The following is a 27,495-nucleotide window of genomic DNA, read 5'->3' on the forward strand; positions in this document are numbered from 1 at the left end:
ATAAATGAAGGCATTCAAATAATGAAACTGCTCCCATTGCTTTCTTATCTTACCTGTTATGAGGTACTGGACATTGGTTTCAAGCTCCACGCCACATGCAGCAGAGCTGGAAGCTGTGTAAACATACTCTACCATTTTCTTCTTTTCAAATCCTTTGTACATCTGGTAAAGGTTTGAACATTAATGCTCTTAGAGAAAAAAGACTACATTATCATAATCAAAAGCTTCACTTAAACAGCCTAGTTTTCTTCTCTGAACACCAAACTTTGAAATTGCAATACATTTTAGCTCAGTTCTCCTAACTGATGAATGCATTTTCATACATGAATAGTTATTTGCAAGACCAAACTTCATTGTGGAATTTTTTACATTGCCTGTGAAGAGATGTATCCATAATGGGTTCATGTATTAGAAGGATCTTTGGAGTAAATTATTCAAATATGTTTAATATTATTCCACATCAATATTTTTCCCAATAAGGTTTAGCTAACTAATTCAATACATTGCTTGACAAAAATATCTTTTTTAAAAATCAAGGGTCTTGGGTTATACTAAAGAAAAATAAACCTTTAGTAAGCTTTTCTACATAGTGATAAAATGGAAATCTATTGTGGAAATGTCATAAAGATTAGAAAACATCAAAAGGACTGCTCAGAACTAGCTATGGCAATTTTGGCAAATGGTTCATTTCCAACCAGCACATAGATATAAAAAAAAATTTTGCCTCTCTAATTATTTGAAATTTTATTTTAAAGGAACATGATATAGCATTGTTTACCATATAGTCATTCTAACGGCCAAAGATAAAAAAGAAAGACTATTGCCAGAATTTTTAGGATAGCAGGGGCTCATCTGAAGAGTCAGCAAGGAACACATTCCCACCAACTCCGAAAGCCCCCTGCCATTTTACGCTCTAACAAGCATTGATTGGCAGCAGGCAAGACTTCCACCCCTCGCTCGGGAGGAAGGCTCACCTTGGAAAACTGCCAGCCAATCAGATTGGCCGGCAGCTCTCCAGTCCCTCCAGGGACAGCGCCACAGTGGCCAGAGGAGGCACTGCAAGAAGCTTCCTGAGCCTAAGTCCAGGAAATCAGAGAAATCATGGGCAGCATTTTGCCCTTGATGGGTGGGTGGGCCCCATCGGCTCGGCGGCGGGCGGGCAGCTGATCGCCACCACCACCGAAATGGGCCCTGCTGCCCTTTTAAGTGGGTGAGCCAATTAAGGCCTGCCCAGCGGGCTGCCCAACGGGAAGCACTATGCGCTTCCTGCGCGGGGGGAGGGATTCCCCAACTGTCAAAGTGCGCTCCTTCACGCATGCGCGCAAAAGAGCGCACATCTCCCTGAGACTAAGTGTTGTCTCAGGGAGAATGCTGAAAGTGTTATAAACTTAAAAAATAGAAAAATAAAAAAATTATTAACATGTCCCCCTCATGTGACAATGTCACACGAGATGGGACATGTTAATAAATATCACATAAAGTTTATTAAAGTTTTTTAAAACAGACATGAAACCTCCTCCCGCCAGTGGATGAGGTTTCATGTTTTTTCAGAAGCCCGCTGGGGCTCCTGGCCTGCCCGCCAGCCTTAAGGTTGGACGGGCAGGGCCTTTAATTGGCTTAATTATCCTGTCAATGGCCTCAATTGGCCATTAAGTCAGTGGGCAGACAGCTGATTTCGCTGTCTGCCTACCTTCCTGAATATTTAAATGGGGCGGGGTGACGTCGGGCATTCCTCTGACGTCATCCCACGTCATTTTCGCGTAGGCGAGTGGGCCCCGCCCCCAACTCGCTGACGGAAAAATTCTGGCCCATAAGTATGGGGAGGGTAGGGAAAGCATAAGGGAAGGTGATCGGGGTTTTGGGGGATAGGCCCGAGAGGGAAAAAGCTCTGCAGGTCACAAGGCCTTAAGGGGAGGGCAGTCAGAAGGGGGCTTCTGATGGAGGTTCCCCCAATTCCCACCCGAGATTCAACTCCCTTCATTTCTGGCCTTCCCCCCTAATCCCGTCCATGCAATATCACACTCCCACCCTTCCCCCATCCTCAGAACCCGTCCAGGATGGGGGGTGGAGGGGAGCATAAAATTCTGGCAAATGACTCCTGAAAATCTAAATAAAAACAGAAAGAAAATGTTAGAAATTCAGTTGGGTCAGCCATAATTTAATTGAGAAAATTAGGGTTACAGTTTGGATCAAACTCTGTCAGAATGCTAACCTCTCTTTGTCTTTAAGTTGTTGACTGACATTCTGTGCATTTACAATGTTTTCTGTTTTTATTTAATATTCAAAGAACCATTCTGCTTGCTAAAGTCTTTACATTTGTTTACCTTTTCTTGCTTCACTGCATACTGGATTGTGTGAGGTTCCATGTTCTTAGAAGAAACCAACGTTTTACTAGTGACTAATACTCGTATCACTATTTTAAAAAAAGAGATAAAATGTTATCATAATAAAAATATATTAATGAACAGGCATGGAAAAATTAAATGCATTGTAACATAGTTATAGCCTGGAGCAACAAAGGTTTCTATGATGAGATATTTGTTACTACAGCAGCTTTATTGTTATTCAGAAGTAAGGTTTTTAGTTCATTCTGGCATGATTCAAAAATCTAACCCTACTAATAGTGAAGGTTTTCCTCATTAGAAGGAATATGATCATATTAATCAGCCATACCAATGTTGTTCCACTCCATTTTGCAGCTTTAACTCAGCCTAGTTCCTCATTGAGTTTAGCTGCAATTGCTTCCATCCATTAAATATTATTTAATGCACCAAACTCATCACAAATTAAATACAGGTACAGCGTCTCAAATCCGGCTTTCCGAAAACCGGTGATGTCCACGCACTGGATATTTTTGGGGCTGCCATGTATGAATTTCAATTATTATTGGATGAGTAAAATAACTCACTGGCTTATTTGGCTAGGCGCTGCATTGGCACAGTGGCCACTGACCTGTCATCAGCTTCACGTAGCTGCCTTTTCTGCACTCCGAGTGGACCGAGTGACTCTTGACCCAACCCAACTTGGCCCAAACTGCCCGACACAACTTGGTCTGAAATACCCAACCTGAAAACTGGCAAGATTGGAAGTCAGGCACAGACTCGGTCCCAATGTTGCCAGTCTTGAGACATTGTACTTGTAGTAACTTCCACAGTTGACAGTATTAAATTAACTCTCACTAGATGTAGAAAAATTTAATGTTTTCTTATTTGTATGCATCTATTTTTGTAGGGTTGCACATTAAACCAATGGAAAAACACAAAGCGATTCACAGTATGCTTTGAGTTTATTTGGATTCAAATGTCATTCACATGCAAGGAAATGATTTTGTCTTGTCAGGGTCTGTACATTCCTCACTAGTATTGTTTTCACTGTCCTGCTATTCTCTAGCTAGACCCAAAAAAAAGGCGGAAGGTGGAGCAAGGTGGAAATTGGATATTTGCCGTAGTGTAAAATGGGTAACTGCAAATTGACAGTCTCTTTTAGTCCCTGCCTAACTTTATTCTCCTTTGACTTCAGCGCACTGTAAAATTGGCACTGTTGGTCAGCAGATAGTTTAAGGGAGGGCACAGATCCTGTGGAGGGTGAAGAACTGGTTGACAGTGGGCTGTAAGACTATTGTGGGGCCTGGAGGAGTATGAATACTCCTTCTGGTTGCACAAAGTCTTTTAAAAGTGCCAAAGGTTACCTTTTCCCTTTAAAAAGCACTGGTCAAGCCGCTTAATACCCAGTAGATATGGGACTAGGCTGTATGGTGTATGCTCCATCCATTGGTATAATTGCGATCAGGGTTTACAACTATTGTAGGGTCTCAATTTGTGTATTTAAAAACACCCCGCCCATTTTGGACTGCAGTATTGCACACATTTAAAAATCTGCTGTGAATTGAATCAACTGGTGTTATGTTCCGTCTGTCAGATCACGATGCTCAGTGAACACGGTTGCACACCTTTCTACAGGTGAGTGAGTTGGTAAACAATATACCGCAGATGCAGAGACCAATATAAGATGAAACACAAGCTGTTTATTTACACAAGTAGCAGAGCACAAGCACGTGTGCTTCTTAGACCAGACCCTACTCTAAACTACTGATTAACATTGTAACCCGTGCTACACAGCAATTGGGTAACACAGTCACGTGGTCAATCTGCTCACATTCTCTTAAAGGTGTATTGTACCTCAGATTACCACATTCCTTCCCCTTTACTCGCAAGTACAATTTACAATCTTTATAATATATCAACTATTTACATAAATAAACTATTTACAAATTAAGTCTCTCTGGGGGCTTCTTCAAATGTGTCAAACGTCATAGTTCTATGACTTCGGATGATTTATCCAAGGCCTCCCTCTCAGGGGTTATCTGTCCACTAGGGTGTCCAGTAGGAACCTGTAAGTTTGTCTCTTCGACTCTCTCTGGCCCAATGGATCCTAAAGGCACTTTCAAACCAAGTGGAGTTCCTTCTACATGTGGTGTAGACTCCAACAAGAATGCTTTCACCCTCTTTCGGGCCCAATCACGTGCATTCCTGCTGCCGCTTCCCTCCAAGTTCAACAATATGAAGGTCAACTGTCAGGAAGGTTCTCAAAATCAGGATGTTGGGCAAGGCTAAATTAAACACAGTATGATCAGCATCCTGTTGTGTGAAAAAAAAATTTTTGGGGGCTTTGTTAGTAATTTCGCTTTCTCTTCCTACCTGTCTTATTTTGATGGGTTTTGTTCTTGGCAGCGCTGACTGTAATCTCAGCCTTCTTTTCAATTTCCCTATTGGCCAGACTAGGCCTGAGCCTATAAGCTCAACTTGAGTGAACTCGGTGGTTGAGTCTTCCAGCATTTCCTCATCTGTCAGCTCCTTTGAAAATCAGGGGTCTCTATTTTTAAAGCTTCTCAGCTTTCACGTAGCTGGTTCTTCAGCTCTTCTATTTCTTTTTTATATTTGTTAGCTGTTTCTGGAGAATCAAGTATAGTTGTGTTTTCTTGGCTAATTGTTTCTTCATCTCGGCCAGAGATATGCTGAATTCTTTCTGTTCTCCTTCATGCCTTTTTAGTGGTAGAAATTGGTTTCTGGGGGAATCTTGTAATATGCGAAAGTCCTTCAGCGGGTTTTCTTTTTCTTTTTGGAGGTTACTGACTTCAACTCAAACTCTGTCCTGAAGCATCACTTCTACGAGTTCCTTTTGTTGCATCTTTACATACTTCTTTTCCCAAACAGTAACATTTCCTGATTCTGATTGAGATCTCAGTAGTGTCTGAAGATTAATCTATCTTAACCAGTTTCTTCCTAGGAGACTCAGCCCTCTGCCTGATATCACTATTAGGGGCATATTAACAGACTGATTTCCATACTGTATTGGAACCTTGCATATACCTCTTGCTCGTATGTCTTCACCAGTACACGTCTTTAATTTGGCATCTGAATTTCCCAGATTTAGCAAGTGATTTCCTCCATTCAGATATTTGAATGGATGTCCCGCTATAATTGTCATGGATGCCCCTGTATCTACTTTCAGTCAGATGGGTTTCCTGTTGACTTCCACTATCACATAGATTGGCTATGTTTTACCCATTTTTAAGTTGTGTAGTGAGTAAATATCTGACCCTGTTTCTTCTGGTCCCTCTATTATGCGGATGTCACCATTTCTACCTTTTTGCTTAAAGTTTTGTCTTAATCTGTCTTTACAATATCACATAATAGGTCCATTATGATGTCAATAGAAACATTCGATTCTTTTAAATTGTCGTTCATTTGCAGGCTGTCTGGTTCCATTTCTGCTGTTATTATTGTGGGTCTTCTCTGCTAAACCATTGCCTTTTGCTGGTCTGTTAATGGTGGCTGTTGCCTGCCTTTCCACGGAGCCCAGCACTTCCACGTTATTTCTAACCGGTGCTTCCCCCTGAATGCGAAGGACGGCGCCATTTTGTGCTCCCTTAATTGCTTCTGAATCCCTGACTGCGCTTTCCATTGCGACCGCCAACTGCACCACCTTTCTGAAGTCTAAATTCATTTCTGACAACAACCTTTTTTGAATGGCGTCTTCATTAATCCCACATACTAATTGGTCTCTTATGTTGTTAATCGGCACCCCTAACTCACAATGCTCTGTCAGTTGTTTTAAGACTGCTACATAGCAAGCGACTGTCTCTCCAGGGGCGTGACATCTTGAATTGAATTTAAAACGTTGCGTTGTTACCGAGGGTTTCAGCTGAAAGTGGCTTTTCACAAGATTTACCAACTCACCAAAGCTCTTGGAATCTGGGGCGTTGGGTGCCGTTAGACTACGAATTAGGCCGTATGTTTTACTGCCACATGTCAATAAGAGGATCGCTCGCCTTTCTCCTTCCCCAATATGCTGTTGGCCAAAAAGAAGAACGCGAGGCGTTCAGTGTAATGTGACCAGTCATTGGTAGTCTGATCAAATGGTTTGATACGGCCAACTGTGGCATACTGAGGGATATAACTTCAATGACTATGATGAAGGCTGTACTACAATCGCCTTGCAAGGCATGGCTGATTTGCTTCTGTCTAATTTTCGCGGTTTTCTTTGCGTCATTGACTGGTCGTGTTTTGCCTCATCACCAGTTGTTATGTTCCGTCTGTCGGGTCGATTTGGTCAGCAAACACGGTTGCACACCTATCTACAAGTGAGTGAGTTGGTAAACAATATACTGCAAATGCAGAGTCCAATATAAGATGAAGCGCATGCTTCATTATTAATACAAGTAACAGAGCACTAACACGTGTGCTTCTCAAACCACTGATTAACATCGTAGCTCGTGCTACACAGCAATTGAGTAATACAATTACCTGGTCAATCTGCTCACATTCTTTTAAAGGTGTATTGCACCTTAGATTATAGATATCCAAGATGCCCATCAGATATTTACTCTGCTTGTTGCTTGTTACAGCTGACACTTTGAATTTCAAAGTATATCTAATGCACCACAAACTGAAATGCAACATCTTGACACGTAGAATAAACATGTTTTCTGCTCCTCTTAATGTGAGGTTGCTAAATTCAAACTTTCTAATAATTTAGATTTTTTTAGTGCTATCTTTCCATGTTACTATATTTATATTGAATAATCCAGTTATCTGAATTAAGCAATTATTTTAATGCAAAAGTAAATAATAAGGCATGGACGACATTATCATCCCCTGTTTTAACATGCTGACATTCATTTTTTTACTTCAGCCCAAAATGGATGTGAGGTCACTGGTGCATCCGTAGCACCTGGCTAAAACCATTTTCAGGATTGGGCTTCATTTGAATTTAACCAGCAAGCTGTGGGTGTCAAACAGGCATTCTGTTCCTTCTCATCAGTTTTGGAAACCAAAAATCGCCCAGTTTCTGCATGAAGCTGGCCAGCAGGTTGGGCTGCTTTTGGGAAGAAACGGCAGGGGTTGTGTCGGTTGGGGAACTAATCCTGGGAGAGTCAAAGAGGCTGCTCCTCCTTTCATACAACCGTGTGACTGTTCCATCTTGTTTTTGACATGATGAATTCTCCCAATAATAGACACTGCATCAAGATGCTGCAGCAAGTGTTCCTGACAGGCATAGCTTGGGTATATTAGGAGTCCCACTGCATCCGGTGTATCAGACATTTTGCTATAATTAATATTCTGCTGCTGTTACTTAGTGGTTAACCCTTGTTCTGTCTTGTTCTGTGTTGTCAATAAAATACTCCTGATGATAATTAATGTATAATAGGAAAAAGCTAAAGGCTAAAAGCTAAAGCCAATCCTACGCATAATTTTGCCTTCTTAATTTTTGTAGCAGAATATTTTAATATGAAGACAAAAACACTTTATTTTGAATTGTGATAGTAAGTAAATTGTTTTGTTGGCCGTCTAAGGCATTTCATGAAAAAACATTCAATAATGGATTCACATTCCCTGCTGGGAAAAGTCTTTCTTATTTGTAATTTCTTTACTTGATGAAAGAAAATGATACTTTTCAGGCTTCTGCTGCCTGCAGATTAACTCATTGTACAATTCAGTCACATATGCAACGCAGTCAGGAAGCAAGAGGAGTAATATTATTCCACAGCTCACCCCATTGCTACATACTTAATCCCTGCTTCTCTCTTCCTTTCAGCATTTTTAATCTGTTGTGCCAACTGCAGAAAATAAAATTACAAATTGAGGCTGAGTGTTAATTTAAATATATAAATATTTAAATTAAACTAATTTTATTGTTTTGAATTCCAAGTTAGTGATTTAATTTACATTTCTGCAACCTCACAAATGCAAAACATTCTAATCCTTAATTAGTCGTGCTTGATCAATAATGGCATAGAAGCCATTGCAATAGAAATCATAAAGAGGCTGACAGAAATAATAGCAGAGATCACACTGAGACACAACATGGCAAGTCATAGACTACATTCTTGATACAAACACAATACTGTAGTTCAGAAACAGTGAAGAAACTTATTTAATGAAGGAGTCCTGATCATATAACAAGGCACGAAGATCTAAATGGTGAATGCCTTTCTTAGATGCCATCTGAATAATCCCAAGATTTAATAACAGTGCTGTACTGCTACCTTTCAAAATTATCCACTTGTCAAAAACCCACCCTCCATCCCTCTATCCATGCAAACTATCATCCCTTTTCTCTCCGAGATCCTGGAACATGTTGTTTCCTCCCAGCACTGTGTTCAAATCTCCCATCATCCCATTTGAATGTCTTCAATCAGATTTTCATCCTTCTAACAGTACTGGAATGGCCATAATCAAAGTCACAAACAATACTCTCTGTAACTGTGATCATGGTGCATTATCCCTTCTTTACTTCTGTACATCCTTTAATACAATATGAGTCCCCTCCAACACCTCTCAATTTTCTGTCAGCTCCATGGAATTGGCCTTGCTTGGTCTACTCTTACCTAGCTAATCATAACCAAAGAATCTCCAACAATTGCTTCTCTTCCCACCCATCCCCTGCCCCACCTCTATACTGTGACCCCCAGAATGCCCCCATTGCTCTGTCTTTATATTGAGCTATACACTGTCCCTTGATGACATTATCTGAAACCATGAGGTCAGATTCCAGACACAATCTGATATCAAACTCTGCCTTTCACCACTTCTCCTCCCCCATCCCCTCCCAACTGCTGTGCTGTAAGGCTATTTGTCAACACCCAGTTTTGAATGAGCTGCAACTTTGTTCAGTTAAGCTTGGGAAGATCATGGCCATCGTCTTCAGCCCCACCATAAACTCCATAACTTCATCACTAAGGCCATCCCTTCCATATCTCAGACTGAACCAGATTATTTGCAATCTTGGCATTCCCTCCTGCAGAGCTGAGCTTCCTATTTTATATCCCCTCCATCACAAAGACATAACATTACTTACCCCTGGTCTTACCACAGCACGCCTGCTGCTAAATCTCTTATTCATGCCCTTATCAACTCAATTATTCCAAAGGTATTCTAGCTAGTCTCCCATCCTTCAATCTCCATAAACGTCACCTTATTGAACTCAGCGATCTGTTTCCTACCGCGTACCAAGTCATGCTCACTTGTCACGATTGCTCACATACAGTGTCTTCCAACCCACCAATGACTTAAATTTAAAATTCTCATCCTTATGTTTAAATTGTTTCATGGCCTCACCCCTTTCTATTTTTGTAACATTCTCTCCCACCACAAACTCTCCATTCCTCAGACCCCAATCTCTTGTGACTCCTGTTTCCCTTCCCCCGGGCAGTGGCAACCATGTCTGCAGCTACCTGTGGGCCTACTCTTTGGAAATTGCTGCCATGGACCTTTCCGCCTCTTTCTCATCCTTTTGAATCCTTCTTAAAACCACCTTTTGACTTGATATCCATTTTCTTAATTAATGCCTCTCTGAAGCACTTTAAATGCAGGCTGTTATTATTCACCCCACTGTTCACCATCATTTCAGTTCTATTATGTGCCAAATAATGTCTCAGCAAATGAAAAGCATGCTGATGACAGTTAAAATAGTAATCCAATGATACTGATAGAAAACTGAGAGAGGCTATAGTAATGCCATCACTACAGGGTATATTTTTCATTGATGGGCTGAAAGCTATAATCATGAAATTAACCCAGATTTTGTCAGCATTTGCTGACATTACTCGTCTGAGGCTGACAGTAGATTTAGGAGGTGGCGTCATGTGGGGAGCCAGAAGTTGCTATCAGTGATTCAATGTTCTCCATGGTGTGTATTGTTGAAACCAGCACCCCCACCCTCAGTTCACCAGACTGCTATCAATTAGAAATCACTGAGCTGATAAGAATTTAACAAAATTGAAGTCAATGGTAATCAGGGGTAAGTGTCCACTGGTTGGATCATACCTAGTATAAAGAAAGGAGGTTGTAGTTGTCAGTGGCCAATAATCTCAGCCCCAGGACATTGCTGCAGGAGTTCTTCAGGAAATTTTCTAGGCTCAGCCATCTTCAGATGCTTCAACTATCCCTACAACATGAGGTCAGAAGTGAGCATGTTCGCTAATGATTGCACAGTGTTCAGTACCATTTAGATACTGAAGCAGTCTGTGCCTGCATGAAGCAAAACCTGGGCAACATTTAGACTTGGGCTGATAAGAGGCAGTAATATTCACATCACACAAGTGCCAGGCAATGGCCGTCTCCGAGAAGAGAGAATCTAACCATATCCCCTTGACATTCGATGCCACTTACTTTCACTGAATCCCACCATCAACATTCTGCATGGGTTACCAATGACTAGAAACTTAACTGGGCCAGCCATATTAATACTGTGGGTGCAAGATCAGGTCAAAGGCTGGGAATTCTGCAGTAAGTAACTCACCTCCAGATTCCCCAAAGCCTGGCCACCATCTACAAGACCCAAGTGTGATGGAATACTCTCCACTTGCCTGGATGAGTGCAATGCTCCAACAACACTCAAGAAGCCCAACACCATCCAAAACAATGCAGTCCACTTGATTGGCACCCCTTCCACCACCTCAAACATTCAATCCCTCCACCAACAATGCAGAGTGGCAGCAGTGTGTACAATCTACAAGATGCACTACAGCAACTCACCAAGGCTTCTCTGACAGAATCTTCCAAACCAACGCTCTGGACCACCCAGAAGGATCAGGACAGAAGATGCATGGGAACACTGCCACCTGAAACTTCCCCTCCAATTCACACATCATCCTTACTTGGAACTATATCACCATTCCTAAAGGATTTATCTGCCAAACTGGACCTGCAGCAGGTGGTGAAACAATTAACATGAGGGAAAAATCTATTTGATCTTGTCCTCATCAATCTACCTGTCATAGATGCATTTGTCCATGACAGTGTTGGTTGGAGTGACCAGCACACAGTCTTTGTGGAAATTAAGTCCCATCTTCACATTGTGCATATGCACCATCGTGTTGTGTGGCACTATCAATGTGCTAATTGGAATGGGAACAGATCCAGCAGCTCAAAACTGGTGCTGTGGGCCATCAACAGCAGCAGAACTGCATTTCTCCACAACCTGCAGCCTCATGGTCCAGCATATCCCTCAGTCTACCATTACCATCAAGCTAGGGACTAACCCTGCTTCAATGAGGAGTGTAGAAGCGCATGCCAGGAGCAGCAGCAGGCATAACTAAAAATGAGGTGCCAACCAGGTGAAGGTACAATACACGACTACATGCATGCCAAACAGTGGAAGCAGCCAGACAAAGCTAAACGATCCCACAACCAACAGATCAGATCAAAGCTCTGTAGTCCTGTCACATCCAGTCATGAATGGTGTTTGACAATTAAACAACTATCCAGAACAGAAGGCTCATTGACCTTTCACATCCTCAATAATGGTGGCGCTCAGCATGTCAGTGCAAAAGTAAAAGCATTTGCAACCACATTCAACCAGAAGTGTTGAGTGCTTGATCTAACTTGGCCTCTGAGATCTCCGTCATCATAGGTGCCAGTCTTCAGGCAATTCAATTCACTCCACAGCGATATCAAGAAAAGGCATTCAAAACAGCAAAGGCTATGGGCTCCACTAACATACTGTACTGCAGAAGACTTTTGCTTGAGAACTAGTTACACTCCTAACCAAGCTGTTCCCGTACTGCCACAACACGGGCACCTACCTGACAATGTGGCCCGAAAAAGCAGGACAAATCTTGAGAACAATGCAATAACTCTGCCTCCTTTCATGAGATCACTGCCAAATTCCAAACTTCACTACTTATTACCTGCAGGCAGATCTCATAGTGGCTACCAGCTATGGAACTCAAAATAACTAACTGTATTAAGATGTAAAATGACAAGGTTTAAGAATGGTCCAATGCCATATCTCATCTGCACAATGAACAAACTTGAATGACAGTTAAACTTTGAACCCTGATATCATAAAGACTATAATCTAATGATCAATAAGTTGTTGTATTCTGTTCTATCATTTTTTTGTATTTTATGTTTTACTTGGAATGATTGATTATAAAGCTTACCTCAGTTTGGCCCTTGGCCATGATGACAGTTGATTTTTAAATAATTAAACCTTTGATGATGACATCTGATCCTGTCAATTACAGTCCCACCAGTCTACTCTTAATCATCAGCAAACTGAAGGTGTTGTTGACAGTGCTATGAAGCCTTGCTCAGCAACAACCTGCTCACCAATGCTCAGTTTGAGTTCTGTCAGGACCCTTCATTGCAGCCTTGGCCTGAACATGGACACAAGAGCTGAACTCAAGGTGAGAGTGACTGTCCTTGACACCAAGGTAGCATTTGACTGAATGTGTGATCAAGGAGGCCTTATAAAATTGAGGTCAATGGAAATTAAGGGGAAAACTCTCCACTAGCTGAAATTATGCCTAGCTCAAAGAAAGATGACTGTGATTGTTGGCCGAACAGCTCAGGCCCAGGACATTGCTGCAAGAGTTTTTCAGGGCCATGTCCTAAACCAAAGCATCTTGAGCTGCTTCATCAATGACGATCCTTCCATTATAAGGTCAGCAGTGGGAATGTTAAGTGCTGGTTGCACAGTATATAGGTTCATTCACAACTCCTCAGATAATGATGTACTCCTGTCTGCATGCAGCAAGACCTAGACAACATTCAGGCTTGGGCTGATAAATGGCAAGTAACATTCACACCACACAAGTGGCCATCTCCAACAAGAGAGAATCTAACCAGCTCCCTTTGAAATTTAATGGCATTACCATTGCTGAATCTCCCACCATCAACATCCTCAGGGTCACTATTCACCAGAAATTTAACTGGACCAGCCACAGAAACACTGGCTAAAAGAGCAAGTCTGGGTTAAATCCAGGTACTCTCGCTCTAACAGCACTGTGGGTGCAACTACACCAGATGGACTGCAGAGGTTCAAGAAGGTGGCTCACCGCTACAATTTTAAGAGCAATTAGTGAATTAATTTTTTAAAATTGCAGCAGAACTACACTGGCCTTGGAAAATTTATTTTATATGTGCAATGTCAAATTTCTCCGCTTTGATAATATTTTTTTTTAATGTTTAATGATATTTCAGCTTCTGCATTAATCCAATGTGCATTCCCCAAACATTTATTTCACTCTCTGTAAAATTTAATTAGAAGTGAAAGATCAGTGCATTTTACTTCCTGGTTTGCTGTCTATGAGAATGCTTCAATGTGATTGGCTGCTAACCCTGCTTGATGTCATCACTTTTGCTGGATGCTTGCAGATTCCCTTGACTCGGTATGGGATTCAATGTGATGTCAGGAAAGGGGAGATACATGGCACAGAGATCACTAGATCTTTGTGGGCAGCTTTCTTCCAGGTCAGCGGAGAGTGCCATCATTTTAGCGTTTACCATGAAATTCAGGTCAAAGTGTTTGTAGCTGGGAAGGAAACTCAAAGATATTGAAAATTTACCGTACAGGTATGTTTGATCTGTTGAGATTAGTGTTAACTTTATGGTTAAGGACTTTGAAAGTTTTCAATTGGATTGTAATTTGTTTAAATATTAGAAAAAGTGAATAAAAAGAATAACTTTTTTCATCCAATTGTGTCATTGAAATCTGGTTGGTGACCATTGGCCAGTAGATTTCCTTACCATGAGGTGTAGGGTGAAATCTTGTGGAGGCAATGGGGGTCCTGGCCGCCTGCTGGAGAGCCAACAATAGTCCCGCATTGCCTCCTTCCGGGAAGATCACTGCATCTTGTTTCACTCAGACACTTGATAGGCCAGTGGTGAGCATTTATCCTGGATTAAGGACCCCGGGCACAGAAATCCCACCTGCCAAGTGCTGCCGGCCAATCAGAGGCTGGCAGCTCTATTGAACAGCAGTGCCATCGGGGGGGGGGTGGTGGTTGTTGCTGGTATGACACGCACCCAAGGCCTAGTATCATCACTGGGTCCCAGGCCAGAGATCAGTGATGGCGGGAAGGGAGTCATGGGATGAGGGTAACGTGGAGGAGAGTAGCAGCAAGGGCAGGGCTGGCTCCCAGTGGGCCCCCAGCTTTCCCGATGCCAAGTCCCTTGATCCAGTGGGTGCATGCCTTTTAATGATGAAGCCCTCTTGGGAGCCTGCAAGCAATCCACTCGCCATTGGGTTAATACCGGCGACAGTGGGATGAGTTTGGTGGCAGAGCAGGAAGGTCATCCATGAGACTTCCAGCCACAAATTTAATCGGGGTGCAGGCACAAAGGCAGCGGGGCCCACATCTGCCACCATCCCACCCAATTAAATCCCCCCTCTGCCACCGAACCTGCCGTGGGAGTGGGCACAAGATTCTGCCCATAGTATCCGGTGTCTCAGATGTCTCCAGTGTTCACCTATGCCCCATTTTATCCAGTAATTAATTTCATTGTCCGCTTTAAAAGGTTGGCATACAGATAAAAATAATTTTTATTAGTCTTGAATATTTGTAGGTTAAAAAGAGATCAGAGCTTTGTTTTAGAATAACTGAAGAAAGTTTTAAAAATATGAACACATGAATGTCAGCCGCACCAGTGCAAGGTGAGCTGTTTACAAATGTAAAGCATTTCAACCAATGCTAAGTACACCTTATTTAAACTAATAAAAGAAGTATTAATTACTGAAGTAGCAGAACATCTGTGCTCTCAGCTGCAGAGAACTAAGCCCGTATTCGCTCCTGAGTCAAGTAGTGGGAAGAGAGAAATTTCCTGGATCTCTGAACCCACTTCAGGAGAAACTCATCTGAATTGCATGATCTATACCTTTGGCGGGTGGGTGTGGGATGGAGTCGGGCCTGCTGGCCCCGGACGCAGGTTCGGAGTGGCCACAGGGGCGATCAAATGCCAAGGTGGGTTGGTTAAAAGGCCACCCGTGGTTCTCTGGGACTTCATTCCAGTTGTTTTGTTAAATATTAGGGTCTCTAGTGCCCAGCCCTCACACCTCCTCACCCCCAACCCACTCCTCATGCCCCATCTATGCCATCTCAAGTCAATCTCTGCTCCCTTATAGACTCCATGCCAACTTCATGCCAACCCATTCACCATCCTTTGCCCTTATATCCTCCATGCCAACTCACTCAGTTTCCACCAAGAGCAGACCAGGAGCCATGATTAGACAAGAAAAGAAACACTCCCATTCGTGAAAGCCCATTCAAACCTTTAAATCCCTTCGAGTACTTAATTCCTTATGAAAACAAACAGACTTGTATTCATAGCCCTGCAAAGATAGCTAATCCTTTCATAACCTTTTTGAGCTGTCAATCAAACTGTGAACTTGGGATCTCTGACTGAGATAATGATAGGTTGTGGAAAGCAGCCAAGCGTTAATAATGGCATAATGATAGCCATTAGGGGTAATATCAACAAACAGCTATTGTAACTGCTAGACCAGATTCCCTTTCAACTCTCACTGGCACAGGTAGGCTTTCTTTAATTTTTAGATGGCTGGGGGTTTAAATAACTTCACAGCTTGGCAGTTCTACAGACCACATCCACCCTTCAAGAGCATTTATGACTACTCTTAAAAATTCGTAACTCCCTGCGGATTAAGGCCCTTGTTACAGCTCAGTTTGGGTTTCTCTCATGTGTGAGTCATGCCCCCCCCACCCCCACCCCCCTTTCCCCTATCGGCAAAAATGGGAACTGTCGGAAATGGGGGTGGGACATCTGGCTCAGGATCCTAACTATCATTTTTACTCAGTGAAAATCCGGGCCCTGGCTTTGAACTTTCAAGGGGCAAAACCACGATTCACAAAATAACAACAAATGACGGAACCTATCCAGCCTGTCTTAACTCCCCCATCCATTAAATCTTTTTAACCACGCCCCTGCCATCCAACTGGATCTCGGATGAATATAAGATTTTGTCTGTATTACCCTACGAGAAAGGAATGGAGGAAGGAGAATGACAAACAGTATGTCATAGGCCATAGTGAAATGCTACATGCTTTTTACATATAGTGTGCACATTCTGCACATACATTTCCTGGGTGGCTTAAACTGGAGTGGCGTTTAAATGAATATATTATTATCTGTGACAGGTTAGCACTCCACAAAATAATAGTCCATGGGGGAGTTAGTACAGCCGTTACTAGCCTCAGTTGTAATACACGGACAGATGGAATACTGATATAGGTTCATAAAACTGGAAAATCATTTTCCTTCCTCAGTAAGCTAATTGACTAAATTAAATTTGGGTTCACTACCCTTAAAAACATTTTATTAGCTGCAGCCATTATCTGTTCAAAAAAAAGAAATTAATATACCTAATAGGTCCTGGCAGATTCACACTGTAACAGCACAGAAGATGGTTACATCTTTAAAATCATTGTAAATTCTTATGACGTAAATACTGAATGCAAAATTGACAGCAGAGCTGAATGTCATCCAATAAAATATCAGCTTCCAGTGCACCTGAAATGAGAAACGGGCCCAATCGAGATTAACTGAGGGCTTCTCTCACTAATCAGTAGAGGAAAACAGCTTTTCTGATATATCTTCTGCTTATATCCATTGCCCATGGAACTAAAGTTAGCTAAGAGTAGCAGCAACTTGGACAGTGCTAAATCACTTGGAAGTTAGTAGGAATCAATTAAAAGTAATAAAGGGGTTTTTCAAAAAAGGTTCAAATTGTGGAAAGCATTTCTGTGGTGCAATTTAATTGTTGAAATCCTGAAAATTTGCTTAATTCCTCTGTAATATTGTCAGTGCAAGTGTGAATACTGGCTCTCAGTATAAACCCCTTTCAACAGCAACTGGAAGCTGAGGCCCTGTCCTGCAGTTCTCAATAACCCATGTTTGTGTATATTGTTAGCCAAGGAAATCTACCTGGTGTTTTGCAGGACTGCATTTTTTAATTTTACCATTAGGATCTGTCATTAGGGCCAGAGTGACTGAATATGAAGTATCAACTGGTCACAGTAAGCCGGTATAGATTTGTAAAGGTAATTCATATCAAATGAACCTACTTGATTTTGCTGAGAAGGTGGATAAGGGAATGTCTCTGAATGTAACTCATATGGACTTCACAGAGGCATTCAATAATATTCCGCACACAATACTGATTACGTAAACGGGAGCACATTGAATTGGAGGCAACCTTTTGACATGGGCGGGGATTTGGTTAGGTAGTAAGAGCCAGAGGTTAGAGATAATGATATCTAACCCAGTTGGCAGGATGTAGACTAGCGATGTATTCAAAGCAAAAACAGAAAATGCTGGAAAAACTCAGCAGGTCTAGCATCTGTGGAGAGAGAAACAAGAGTTAACATTTCGAGTCTGTATGACCCTTCTTCAGAGCAGGGTGTCCAAAGGTTCAGTACTCTCAGTTTGGGGTCTCAGTTTTCCATTGTATTTATTAGTGACTTAGACGAAGGAATAGAAAGCTGTATTTCCAAGTTTTCTACCAATACTAAGTTAGGTGAAATAGTAAGTAGTGCAGTTGGGAGCAGAAATCTTTAAAGGGAAATTAGGTGAATGTGCAAAACTATGGTAGATAGAGTTTAATGCGGAGAAGTATGAGGTCATCCACTTGGGCCCTAGGTAGATCCAAATGGCAGAAAGCTAGGGGCTGTGGATGATCAGATAAATTTAGGGGCCCATGTATAGGAATTGCTGAAAGCTAGTGGACTGGTACATAAAGTAATTTAAAAGTCTAATGGAATGTTGCCCTTCATCTCAAGAAGGCTGGACTATAAAAAGGTGGATGTTATGCTACAGATGTATAAAACTCTTTTTTGACCACATCGGGAGTACCTAGTTCTGGGCACCACATCTCCAGAAGAATATAGTGGCCTTGGAGAGAGTGCAGAGCACTTTGCCAGGATGATATCAGGGCTAAATGGGTTAAGTTATGATGACATGTTTCATGGACAAGGCTTGTATTACCTTTAGAGTATAGAAGATATAATTGAAATGTTTAAGATGATTAAAGGAGTTGATAGGATTGTTGGAGGGAAACGATTTCCTCTGGTGAGGAGGCATAACCTAAAAGTTAGAGTTAGGCCATTAAGGAGTGATGTCAGAAAGCTTTTCTCCACAGAAACGTTAGCGAAAATCTAGAATTCTCTAGATTTCTCTAGATTCTCAAAGAGCTGTTGAAGATGTATCAATTGAAAACTTAAAGCTGAGATTAATGAATTTTCCCATTACCATTCCTTTTTGCCTTACAGCATCATCCTTTTTGCCATTAAATCACTCCCGCCTCCCACTGTATAACAGACTTTTCCTTTTGTTCTTTCCTCTCCTCAGCTCGTTCCCTGCCTCTGTACTTGCCTAAAACCTGTTACATCTCTAACCTTTTCCAGTTCTGATGAAAAGTCATTGACCTGAAACAGCAGGTGGAATTTCATACCCTCGCCCGTGGTGAGTTTAGTGGCAAGAGGGGGCATTTAGTCAGGTGCAGGGTGGCAGGTGGGGGCGCCACTACCTTCCCTCCTCCACTCCAATTAATTCCAGGGTGGGAAGGCCCATGGACGTCCTTCCCCTCCCACTGCAAATTAAGGCCGTTAAGTGGACAGGAACCGCCATGTGGGGTTCCAGGGGTTGGGGGATGCTGGGGGGACCTTTTTTCAATGGCAGTCAGTGCCTGATTGAGGGACCTGGCATTGGGAAGGGGCATTCTGCTGGGAGTCACTCCCCCTGCCCTTTCTGTCCTCTCCCCCATGACCCCCACACCACAACTTTCTTCCCGCCATCACTAACATGTGCCTGGATCCCTTGGCAATCCGAGGTCTCAGGTGCATGTCACGCCAGCAGCAGCCACTGCTTCCCCGATGGTCTGCTGAGTATAGAAGGGTTCTGTGCCGCTGAGTGGCTGGCAGCTCTCGGTGGGTGGGACTTCTGCCCCCAGGGTCATGGGTCCTGGGGGAAGGCCCATTGCTGGTCTGTCAAGTGCCTGAAGGACACAAGATGCAGCAGACCTTCCCAAAAAGAGGCAACGCGGGGATCTCAGTGGTGCTCCAGCTGGCGAGATAGACCCTTGTCACCTCCACAAGTTTCCACCCAACAATTATGTTTCCCGCTCCACAGATACTTCCTGACCTGCTGAGTTTTGCCAGCATTTTCTGTTTTCATTTCAATTTTCCAGCACCTCCAGTATTTTGCTTTCACATTGAGAAGTTTTTGTTAGACAAGGATATTAAGGGCTGCAGAACCAAGGCAGGTAAATGGAGTGAAGATACAGATCAACCATGATCTAATTGAACAGCATACTGGCTCAAGAACTGAATAGCCACTCTTGATCCTGTTTTCTGACTTGAATAGCACTTTTTAGTTAGATATAGGCATCACTGTCAAGATTGTAACAGTAATAAATGTGCTGATGATGTGCTGCTGAGTGTTTGGAATCTCATTCAGAGAGTTCCATCCTCAGCCCTTTCAATGGGTATAATTTGTTTTCTCAGAGATCCAGAGAAGATGATTTGTTCATAATTTAATGATGTGAAGAGCATGCAATATTAACGTTGTGGGGAGTATTTAATTAGTCCATGAAAGATATGTTCTGGATCAGTTCCTTTTTATAAATATTTTTTGTTGTTGTTTGCATTGCTACTGGGCAGCACAGTGGGTTGGCAGACTAATGTGTTTTGTCATTCATCACACTAACAATTCTGCACACCTCACATTGCCAGTCTCTGGCAGGACATGAGGGAGAGAGATGTAAAGCACAGGCTGCAAATGCAAATTTGGATTAATTTTATATGACAAACAACAACTGATCTTTAACCTGTAAATATCAAGGTAATCAAACCATTTTTTCCATATACAAGACGTACAGAAATTGCAAACATAAATCTATAACAGCTATGAAGAACAATTAGAGGAATGGCCCAAATGTAGATTTTTTCTTTATAGCATTGAAACATTGCAGTGCTGCTCTGTTTTGTTATTCTGGTGCAGTCCCCTGAGACTTCCACTCCATATAGCAGTGTTAGATTGTAGAACTGCCTGCTCCCTGTTCAGTTTACAATGTTTTACTGGAGTCTCAACCACGGAGATCTCTGAGTCACAACGATATCATGTGTATCATCATTTATATTTGAGTTGAATTGAGAAGAACATCAGTAATCTGTCTGGACTTTCCCATTCAACCTTAATTTGCATATCCTATGATTAAATCTATCCTCTGTCAAAGGGTCGAATTGTTGTATTTTGCCTGCAGTGTAGGGTAGAACAAGAAAAAGAAATGCCTGTGAAGTGAAGCTATTTTCATCTGTAACTTTTAAAATGAGCAATTATTTTTGATCGACAGTTTAAATTGTCAGCGTCATCAGTACCTATTTAACAGTGACACCAGAACCTTTAGTAAGCAGTCTTTGATCAGGATGTTTGCTGCTAAATCTGACGTGATGAATACATCATTTTAATTACGTGCCAACGATGAGGTAGAAACTCGTCAGAGTCTGTTTTCAGGCCCAGAATTAGCACCGTACAGCCAGCACTTGCCCAAACCTGGAGAACTGAAGCTGGGATGAATCAGGCCTCAAGCTTCATTTAAATAATATGGGTGAACCGATCTGTCACATTTCCATTAGCAGCTCACCTTTTTGCAGCAAGTAATTCCAGGCCACATACTGTACCTCACTGACAGCAACCACAGGTCAATGGCGGATGCCGTAGGACAGCAGGAGGGGAGCAGATTGTGCTGGCAGTAGTGCTGTGGATCCAAGAGGAGCCCTCCTGTTCTTCCTGGCTCCACAAGAAGGTTTATAAAACTATTTTAAGACAACACTTACATTAAACAGTGACTGCATTTTTTTTTGCTCCTGAAGGATCCTTATTTCTGTGAGGGGGACTTAAAACAGGAATTAGGCCCCATATTTACATATGATCTGATGCCCATTATAGACAGCTGCCAGGGATGCCTGAAAAATGCCCTGACGTGTTTCAGATGATGTTGGAATGTAAAACATTGGTCCCCAAAATTGGGCCTCATTGCACACATGAGTTCCAAGTTTGTTGCTTGCATAATGACATGAGGCAGCCTCCACACTAAAAGGTTTTCAGGAATTTGTTGAACAATGAGTCGGGAAAATGTTTTAGAACTGATTACTACTTATTCTCTTCCCAGCACTGCTTAACTTTACCTTTTAAACCAAAATGCAAAAAGCCATTTTTACACTTTGTGTGGCTCAGACTCCATGTAACAATGCAAGCGACAAATTGCAGTTGGATTTTGAAGCTATCCATATGCATTTGCCTTCCAAAGCTGAAACAAACTCAAATGATTTGTTTGAATTCATGTGAATGTCTGATGACTTTTATGTTTTTTTTTAAAAAAGCAAAGCAAAATAAATAATAAAAAGTAAAAATAATTCAAACTTTGAATGTTCTATAATGCTAAACAACATAAACAACAACAAGTGGCTTCCGTTCCGAAGAAGAGTCATATTGGAGTTGAAATGTTGGGCTGAATTTTATGTGCTCCCAGGAGCATGTATCCCACAGGCCAGGTACATAAAATGGGGTGGGTTCCCATCCCACTGCCTTTCCACCCACCCCTGAGCCCCCCCCGCCACCCCGCCCCCCACATAATACGGGGAGCAGGCAGGTGCTGAAATCTGCAGCCTGCCCACCATATTTAAATAAAATAGTTGGCTCGTTATCAAGCCAACTAACTCTGATAATACGCTGCCCACGCCATAAAATGTTTGGCATGAGCATCTGGGTGGGAGCGGGATGCCTAATTTTTAAACTTAAATGTTCAATGGGAAGGAAGGGGGGTTGCTCTTTAGGAGCTTCCCTTTGTTGATCTTGGGGCAGCCCCCACTTAGGTTGAAACCCCCCCCTCTTTCTACCCATTCCTTCCCTTAAACCCACCTCCACACTACCCCCACCTCAGTGCCCCTCCCCTCTCCCTAACCTACCCAAACCCTCCCAGCCCAAGAATCACAGAATCACACAGTGCAGAAGAGGCCCTTCGGCCCATCGAGTCTGCACCGACACGTGAGAAACACCTGACCTACCTACCTAATCTTATTTACCAGCACTTGGCCCATAGCTTTGAATGTTATGACGTGCCAAATGCTCATCCAGGTACTTTTTAAAAGATGTGAGGCAACCCACCTCCACCACCCTCCCAGGCAGCGCATTCCAGACTGTCACCACCCTCTGAGTAAAAAAGTTTTTCCTCACATCCCCCCCTAAACGTCCTGCCCCTCACCTTGAACTTATGTCCAATTGAGCTAGAAGGAGGCAAGAGTTTCAAGACCCCAGATTCACCTGCTCCGGGGATCCAAGGCCTTGGGATCCTCTCTTCGTCAGCAGTCCCGGCAGCAGCCGCTGACGCCTTTCTGGCGTTGCCGGGTCTGATGGAGCTGCCAGCCAATCGGATTGGCCAGCAGCTCCAGAGCGCGGGACTTGCGCCCCAATAAAGGGTGCAAGTCCCACTCGGCCCTGTTTAAATCAGCCCCACAGCACTTTGCGGCTGTGGGGTGGGTCGGCGTGGAGCGGGCTGGCTCCACAACGACATGGTTTCCAGGGTGGTGGTGGGAGGTGTCATCCACACCACCACCCTCCCCCACCAACCCCGGCCATGTTATTCAGCCCACTACCTCTGTTTCTCTCTTCACAGATGCTTCCAGACCCGCTGAGTTTTCCAGCACTTTGTAATTTCTGTTTTCATATTATCAATCTGTGCCTATGTGAATTCATACAGTTTTAAAGGTTCTATCAGTACAGTAAACAAATCTAATCAAAATGTGTCTTCCGTTAAATGCTTCAACAGTAGCACTAATCCAATAGTAACACAGCATAATTCACTTGATTTGAATCCTGCAAATCAGATCTAAACCCATCAGGTGCTGCCAGTTTTTTGACCCTAATTATCCACCATCTTTGGTGTTGTGATCAAAAATAATGTGTGAATGCACCCCTACAGTCCAGCAGCTGAATCAGGTGACAGGATACGAAATATCCGGGAATCGACAGGGAAAGATTTTCCAGCTTTTGATTGTGCGCAGATTGTCTGCTGCTCCACTGGGAAGGAGCTCTTGCTCCAGGAGGTCATAGAGGTCAGCAGTGACCTGCCATGAGAGCCTGAGCCTCCTGAGGCGCTGGCCTAGTCAAGAGAGCTGATCCTCTCTGCCTGTGGTACCTGCTTTTGGGGGCTTGTCTCCTTCTAGCTCAATCGGCATCACCTCTGCCCTCTGGTGGGGCATTGAGATCAGGAGAAGGCAGCTGATGCTGCTGGTGCAGTTGGTGGTAGTGTTGCTTCTCCTCATGCCCCTCGTCAAAGGTGGAAGCTGGAGCTGCATAAGCTGCTCCCATGCCATGGTGAAGTCTGACATGAGGGAAGTGAGGCTGAGGGTGAGTGAAGTGCTAAACAGATGAGGTACCTTCCACAAAGGTGGCAATCACCTGTCAAGCAGTGACAGCACTCTCTGAGAGAAGAAGTGCTTTGAACAGCAGCCTCTCACCTTGCCACGGCTGGAGATCCTCATTTTCACTGACCAAAACCTTTGAAACCCTGTCAGTTTCAGTGAAGAAGCTTTCCCTGCTCAATAATTTGCTAAGAAATTGGGAAACAGGCTGTTAAAAGTGGAATAGAGTGTTAAATAAATGCTTAATGACCTATTTGAATATCAAATTACTTACCCATACGAATTTACAACATACGAATTAGGAGTAGGCCACTCGGCCCTTCGAGCCTGCTCCGCCATTCAATAAGATCATGGCTCATCTGAATGTAACCTCAATCGCACATGCCTGTCTACCCCGATAACCTTTTGATCCCTTGTTAATCAAGAATCTATCTATCTCTGCCTTAAAATATTCAAAGACTCTGCTTCCACCGCCTTTTGAGGAAGAGAGTTGCAAAGACTCACGACCTCCTGAGAGAAAAAATTTCTCCTCATCTCTGCCTTAAATGAGCGAGCTCTTATTTTAAAACAGTGACCTCTAGTTCTAGATTCTCCCACAAGAGGAAACATCCTCTCCACATCCACCCTGTCAAGACCCCTCAGGATCTTAAAGGTTTCAATCAAGTCACCTCTTACTCTTCTAAGCGTCAGTGGATACAAGCCTAACCTGCCCAACCTTTCCTCATAAGACAACCCACCCATTGCTGATATTAATCTAGTAAACCTTCTCTGAACTACTTCTAATGCATTTATTTCTTGCCTTAAATAAGGAGACCAATACTGTATACAGTACAAATGTGGTCTCACCAGTCCTTGTACAAATGACGCATAACCTCCCTACTTTTGTAATCAATTCCGCTCACAATAAACAATAACATTCCATTAGCTTTCCTAATTACTTGCTGTAATTTGTGATTCATGCATTAGGACACCCAGATCCCTCTGATTCTCAGAGCTGCGATCTCTCGCCATTTAGATAATAAGTTTCTTTTTATTCTTCCTGCCAAGATGGACCATTTCACAACATTTCCAAGGAGGTCTTCTGCTCACCTTCAATCCTATCCCTGTGAATCCCAGAGATTTCAGACCCCCAATCCGGTGGCACTTTTCGGAATTTAACTCCCTGCATTCACTTGAACCTACCTCTCTTTAACTGGGAAAATACCACCCCTCCCCCGACAGAGAAGCATCAGTTAGACTATTGAACTTAATGTCAAGACAGGTATAGAAAGTGAAATAAAGAGAGGGAAAAATATAGAATTAAGAGGCAGAAAGGGAAAGTGAAAAGAAAAATATATATTTTCATTTTTAAAAAATCTCCGATTATATCGAAAAGCTGAAGGAATAAGACTCCAGGCTTGTAAAAGTTAATTTTAAGAGAAGTTGGCAATAATTAAGGCTTACCATGTGTTAAAAGGTCCTGACACTGGAATGTTCAAGATTGTATATATATATCAGGTAAGTACAGCACTTTCATGCTGCTCAATGTATTTGACTGGTGAGTCAGAGATCACAACACATTTATTGCGTAGCTTCACAGACAGTAACTTCCTGATTTCAGCATTTAACTGCATATGTAATTATTGGAAGCATTGTCAAATTTTCACATAAATAATGGTGAAAATAGTGTTTGCTAAATAATTTTAAAATTCTATAGTAGTAAATTTAAATTGATCAGAATGCTGATACTGTAGAGCACTATCTTGCAAGCGTTGTTACCATGACATTTTCATTCAAATATTCATGAATGTAAAAAATCATGTGCAGTTAATGATATGGCCGACTGCTAGTAAAGTAGTGCTTTAATGAAAGTGGTTGTGCATTTTGTCTTAGCTGTTACCTATTTAAGTATCATACTCCTACATAATGTTTGTCCTAATTCCTAGCAAACACATCAAAGGTTTTCAAACGACAGCGGTGCTCATGGTCTGATGGCAAGTTAATTAAAGAACTGACTTTCAGAGCAAACATTGAACATCATAGCCAAATTTTTGCTACATGATCAAATTCGAGGGGAAAAAAAGGTTTGAGTTCTGTCTTTTTTCATCCTGTACAAAGTAAGAGTGCCTACAGGAGGATTAAGTACCTTACCCATACACATGAACATCTTCGATGTGTAAGAAGCCTGTCATTTTTGATGACCAGCAGTAATATGCTGTTCTGTATTCACACAAGGGATGGTGTGGTGCAAAACCAGCAACATCACACATAACCCCATAATATGTCTTCATTCGCACAGGGTGACTTTGTTAAATTCTTGAATGCAGACTTTTGAATTAAAGGGAAACAAACTTTTGCCCTCAGAATCTAATTATTTGCATTAGAAAAAGGCACTGAGTAAAGCATTCAGCGTTGTTGGCCCAAAGGAAAAATGAGGAATTAAACAAAAACCTCTCCTCCCAAAGTTGGTTTGCCATCTTTAACATAAAACATTACAGATTTTTTTTTTGCATTTTCTTACGTCTGAAAGTGGCTGCATTTATCAATCTTATCCTGGGCTTCGGAGGGATCTTTTCTCTCTCTTGCAAGATTGGGACTATTCCCATTCCTTTGCTAAGGTTCCCAAAGAGGAGCCCAAAAAAATTCTATTATGTTGAAGTGTGTTCAGAGGATAGCTTTGTTAAGCAAACTGAAAAGATAGAGCATTAAAACAAAACCCTGAGGCTGTCTCAAAACAGACTCAGACTCAGTTACAGTAAAGAATGTTGTAAATTAACATTAATGGATACTTTATCAAATGAAAAACAAATCATGGAGTACAAGTGTGGATTTCTGTTGATTCTTATGAGTGGCATAACCTATCTGAGAATAGTTCTAAAAACTCAATTTTGGGTCTGAGTTTTGTATCTGTGATGTGGCACTGCAACTTAGACAAATACTATTATCACACTTCAAAGTGCCAAAGAGTCTTTCAGCTGTCAGTTTATGTGCAGCTTTGGTCTAGTTTGGCATGCTGTGTGCTGGCTGAAATCTATTGAAGGGACAGGCTCATGGAACAACAGCTACATTGTCAAGCTGTCCCTAAGTGCAACACTACTAATCACTTCAAAGAGAATAGACAGTAAAAGGTGCTTGGCCCAGGCTTGATCAATTCTCCTGCTTGTAACCGTACAGAACAGACACAGAAAAAGCAAAAGTTGTGGTGGTCTCCCAGAATTAAACATTGACTGAATTCTCTTTATTCATTATAAACTCAGCTCACCCCACCAGAAGGATTAGACATGTTATTAAATATTTTTTTTTTACCCCACTGAATGTTTCTGATCTTTATAGCAGTTATGGTTAGATTTTCATTTGAGATATTTTAGTGTAACAACATGTATCCTAACTGGAAAAAACTAGGTTAACGGTTCCTTCCGCTGAATGGGAAGCCCCTGGGTTGGCAACCAGTCGTTGCTATCATCAGATCAGTCACTATTCAAACGGTCTTGTACACCAAAGTTTACAAAGGGGATTAGAGAGTTGCTTTATAAAATACAAATTACAGACTGAATTATCTGAACCAAAGATCGGGATTTTTAATTTGCATATAGACCTTGCTATCTGATTATTGAGGACAACTAATCAGTATTCAGAAAGAATTGGCTTTCCCAAAGAAATGCAAATGTTGTTTTTAAATTTTTTTACATTTATTGTTAGAAGTGATTGGCAGATATCCAATGACAGATTGAAAACCATTACTTTTGTATATTTAAAAGAATTCTGTGTTTAAACCCTTTAGTTTAAGCCACGTA

General features: G+C 42.1%; 2 protein-coding genes across 2 annotated transcripts in view; one reads left to right on the forward strand and one right to left on the reverse strand.

Moving 5' to 3' along the window:
- Window positions 1-27,495, forward strand: part of syn2b (synapsin IIb) — a 433,604-nt gene that overhangs the window by 298,819 nt on the left and 107,290 nt on the right. The window lies entirely within an intron of this gene.
- LOC144681658 (metalloproteinase inhibitor 3-like) overlaps window positions 1-27,495 on the reverse strand; it is a 36,069-nt gene that overhangs the window by 4,027 nt on the left and 4,547 nt on the right. The window contains exons 3-4 of the mRNA XM_078543452.1: window positions 2,325-2,413; window positions 54-162 (exon numbers count right to left, since the gene is read on the reverse strand). Coding sequence (XP_078399578.1) covers window positions 54-162; window positions 2,325-2,413 — 198 coding nt within the window. The remainder of the gene's footprint in view (window positions 1-53; window positions 163-2,324; window positions 2,414-27,495) is intronic.

This window comes from Cetorhinus maximus, chromosome 6, assembly GCF_964194155.1.
Source record: "Cetorhinus maximus chromosome 6, sCetMax3.hap1.1, whole genome shotgun sequence".
Lineage (NCBI taxonomy): Eukaryota > Metazoa > Chordata > Chondrichthyes > Lamniformes > Cetorhinidae > Cetorhinus > Cetorhinus maximus.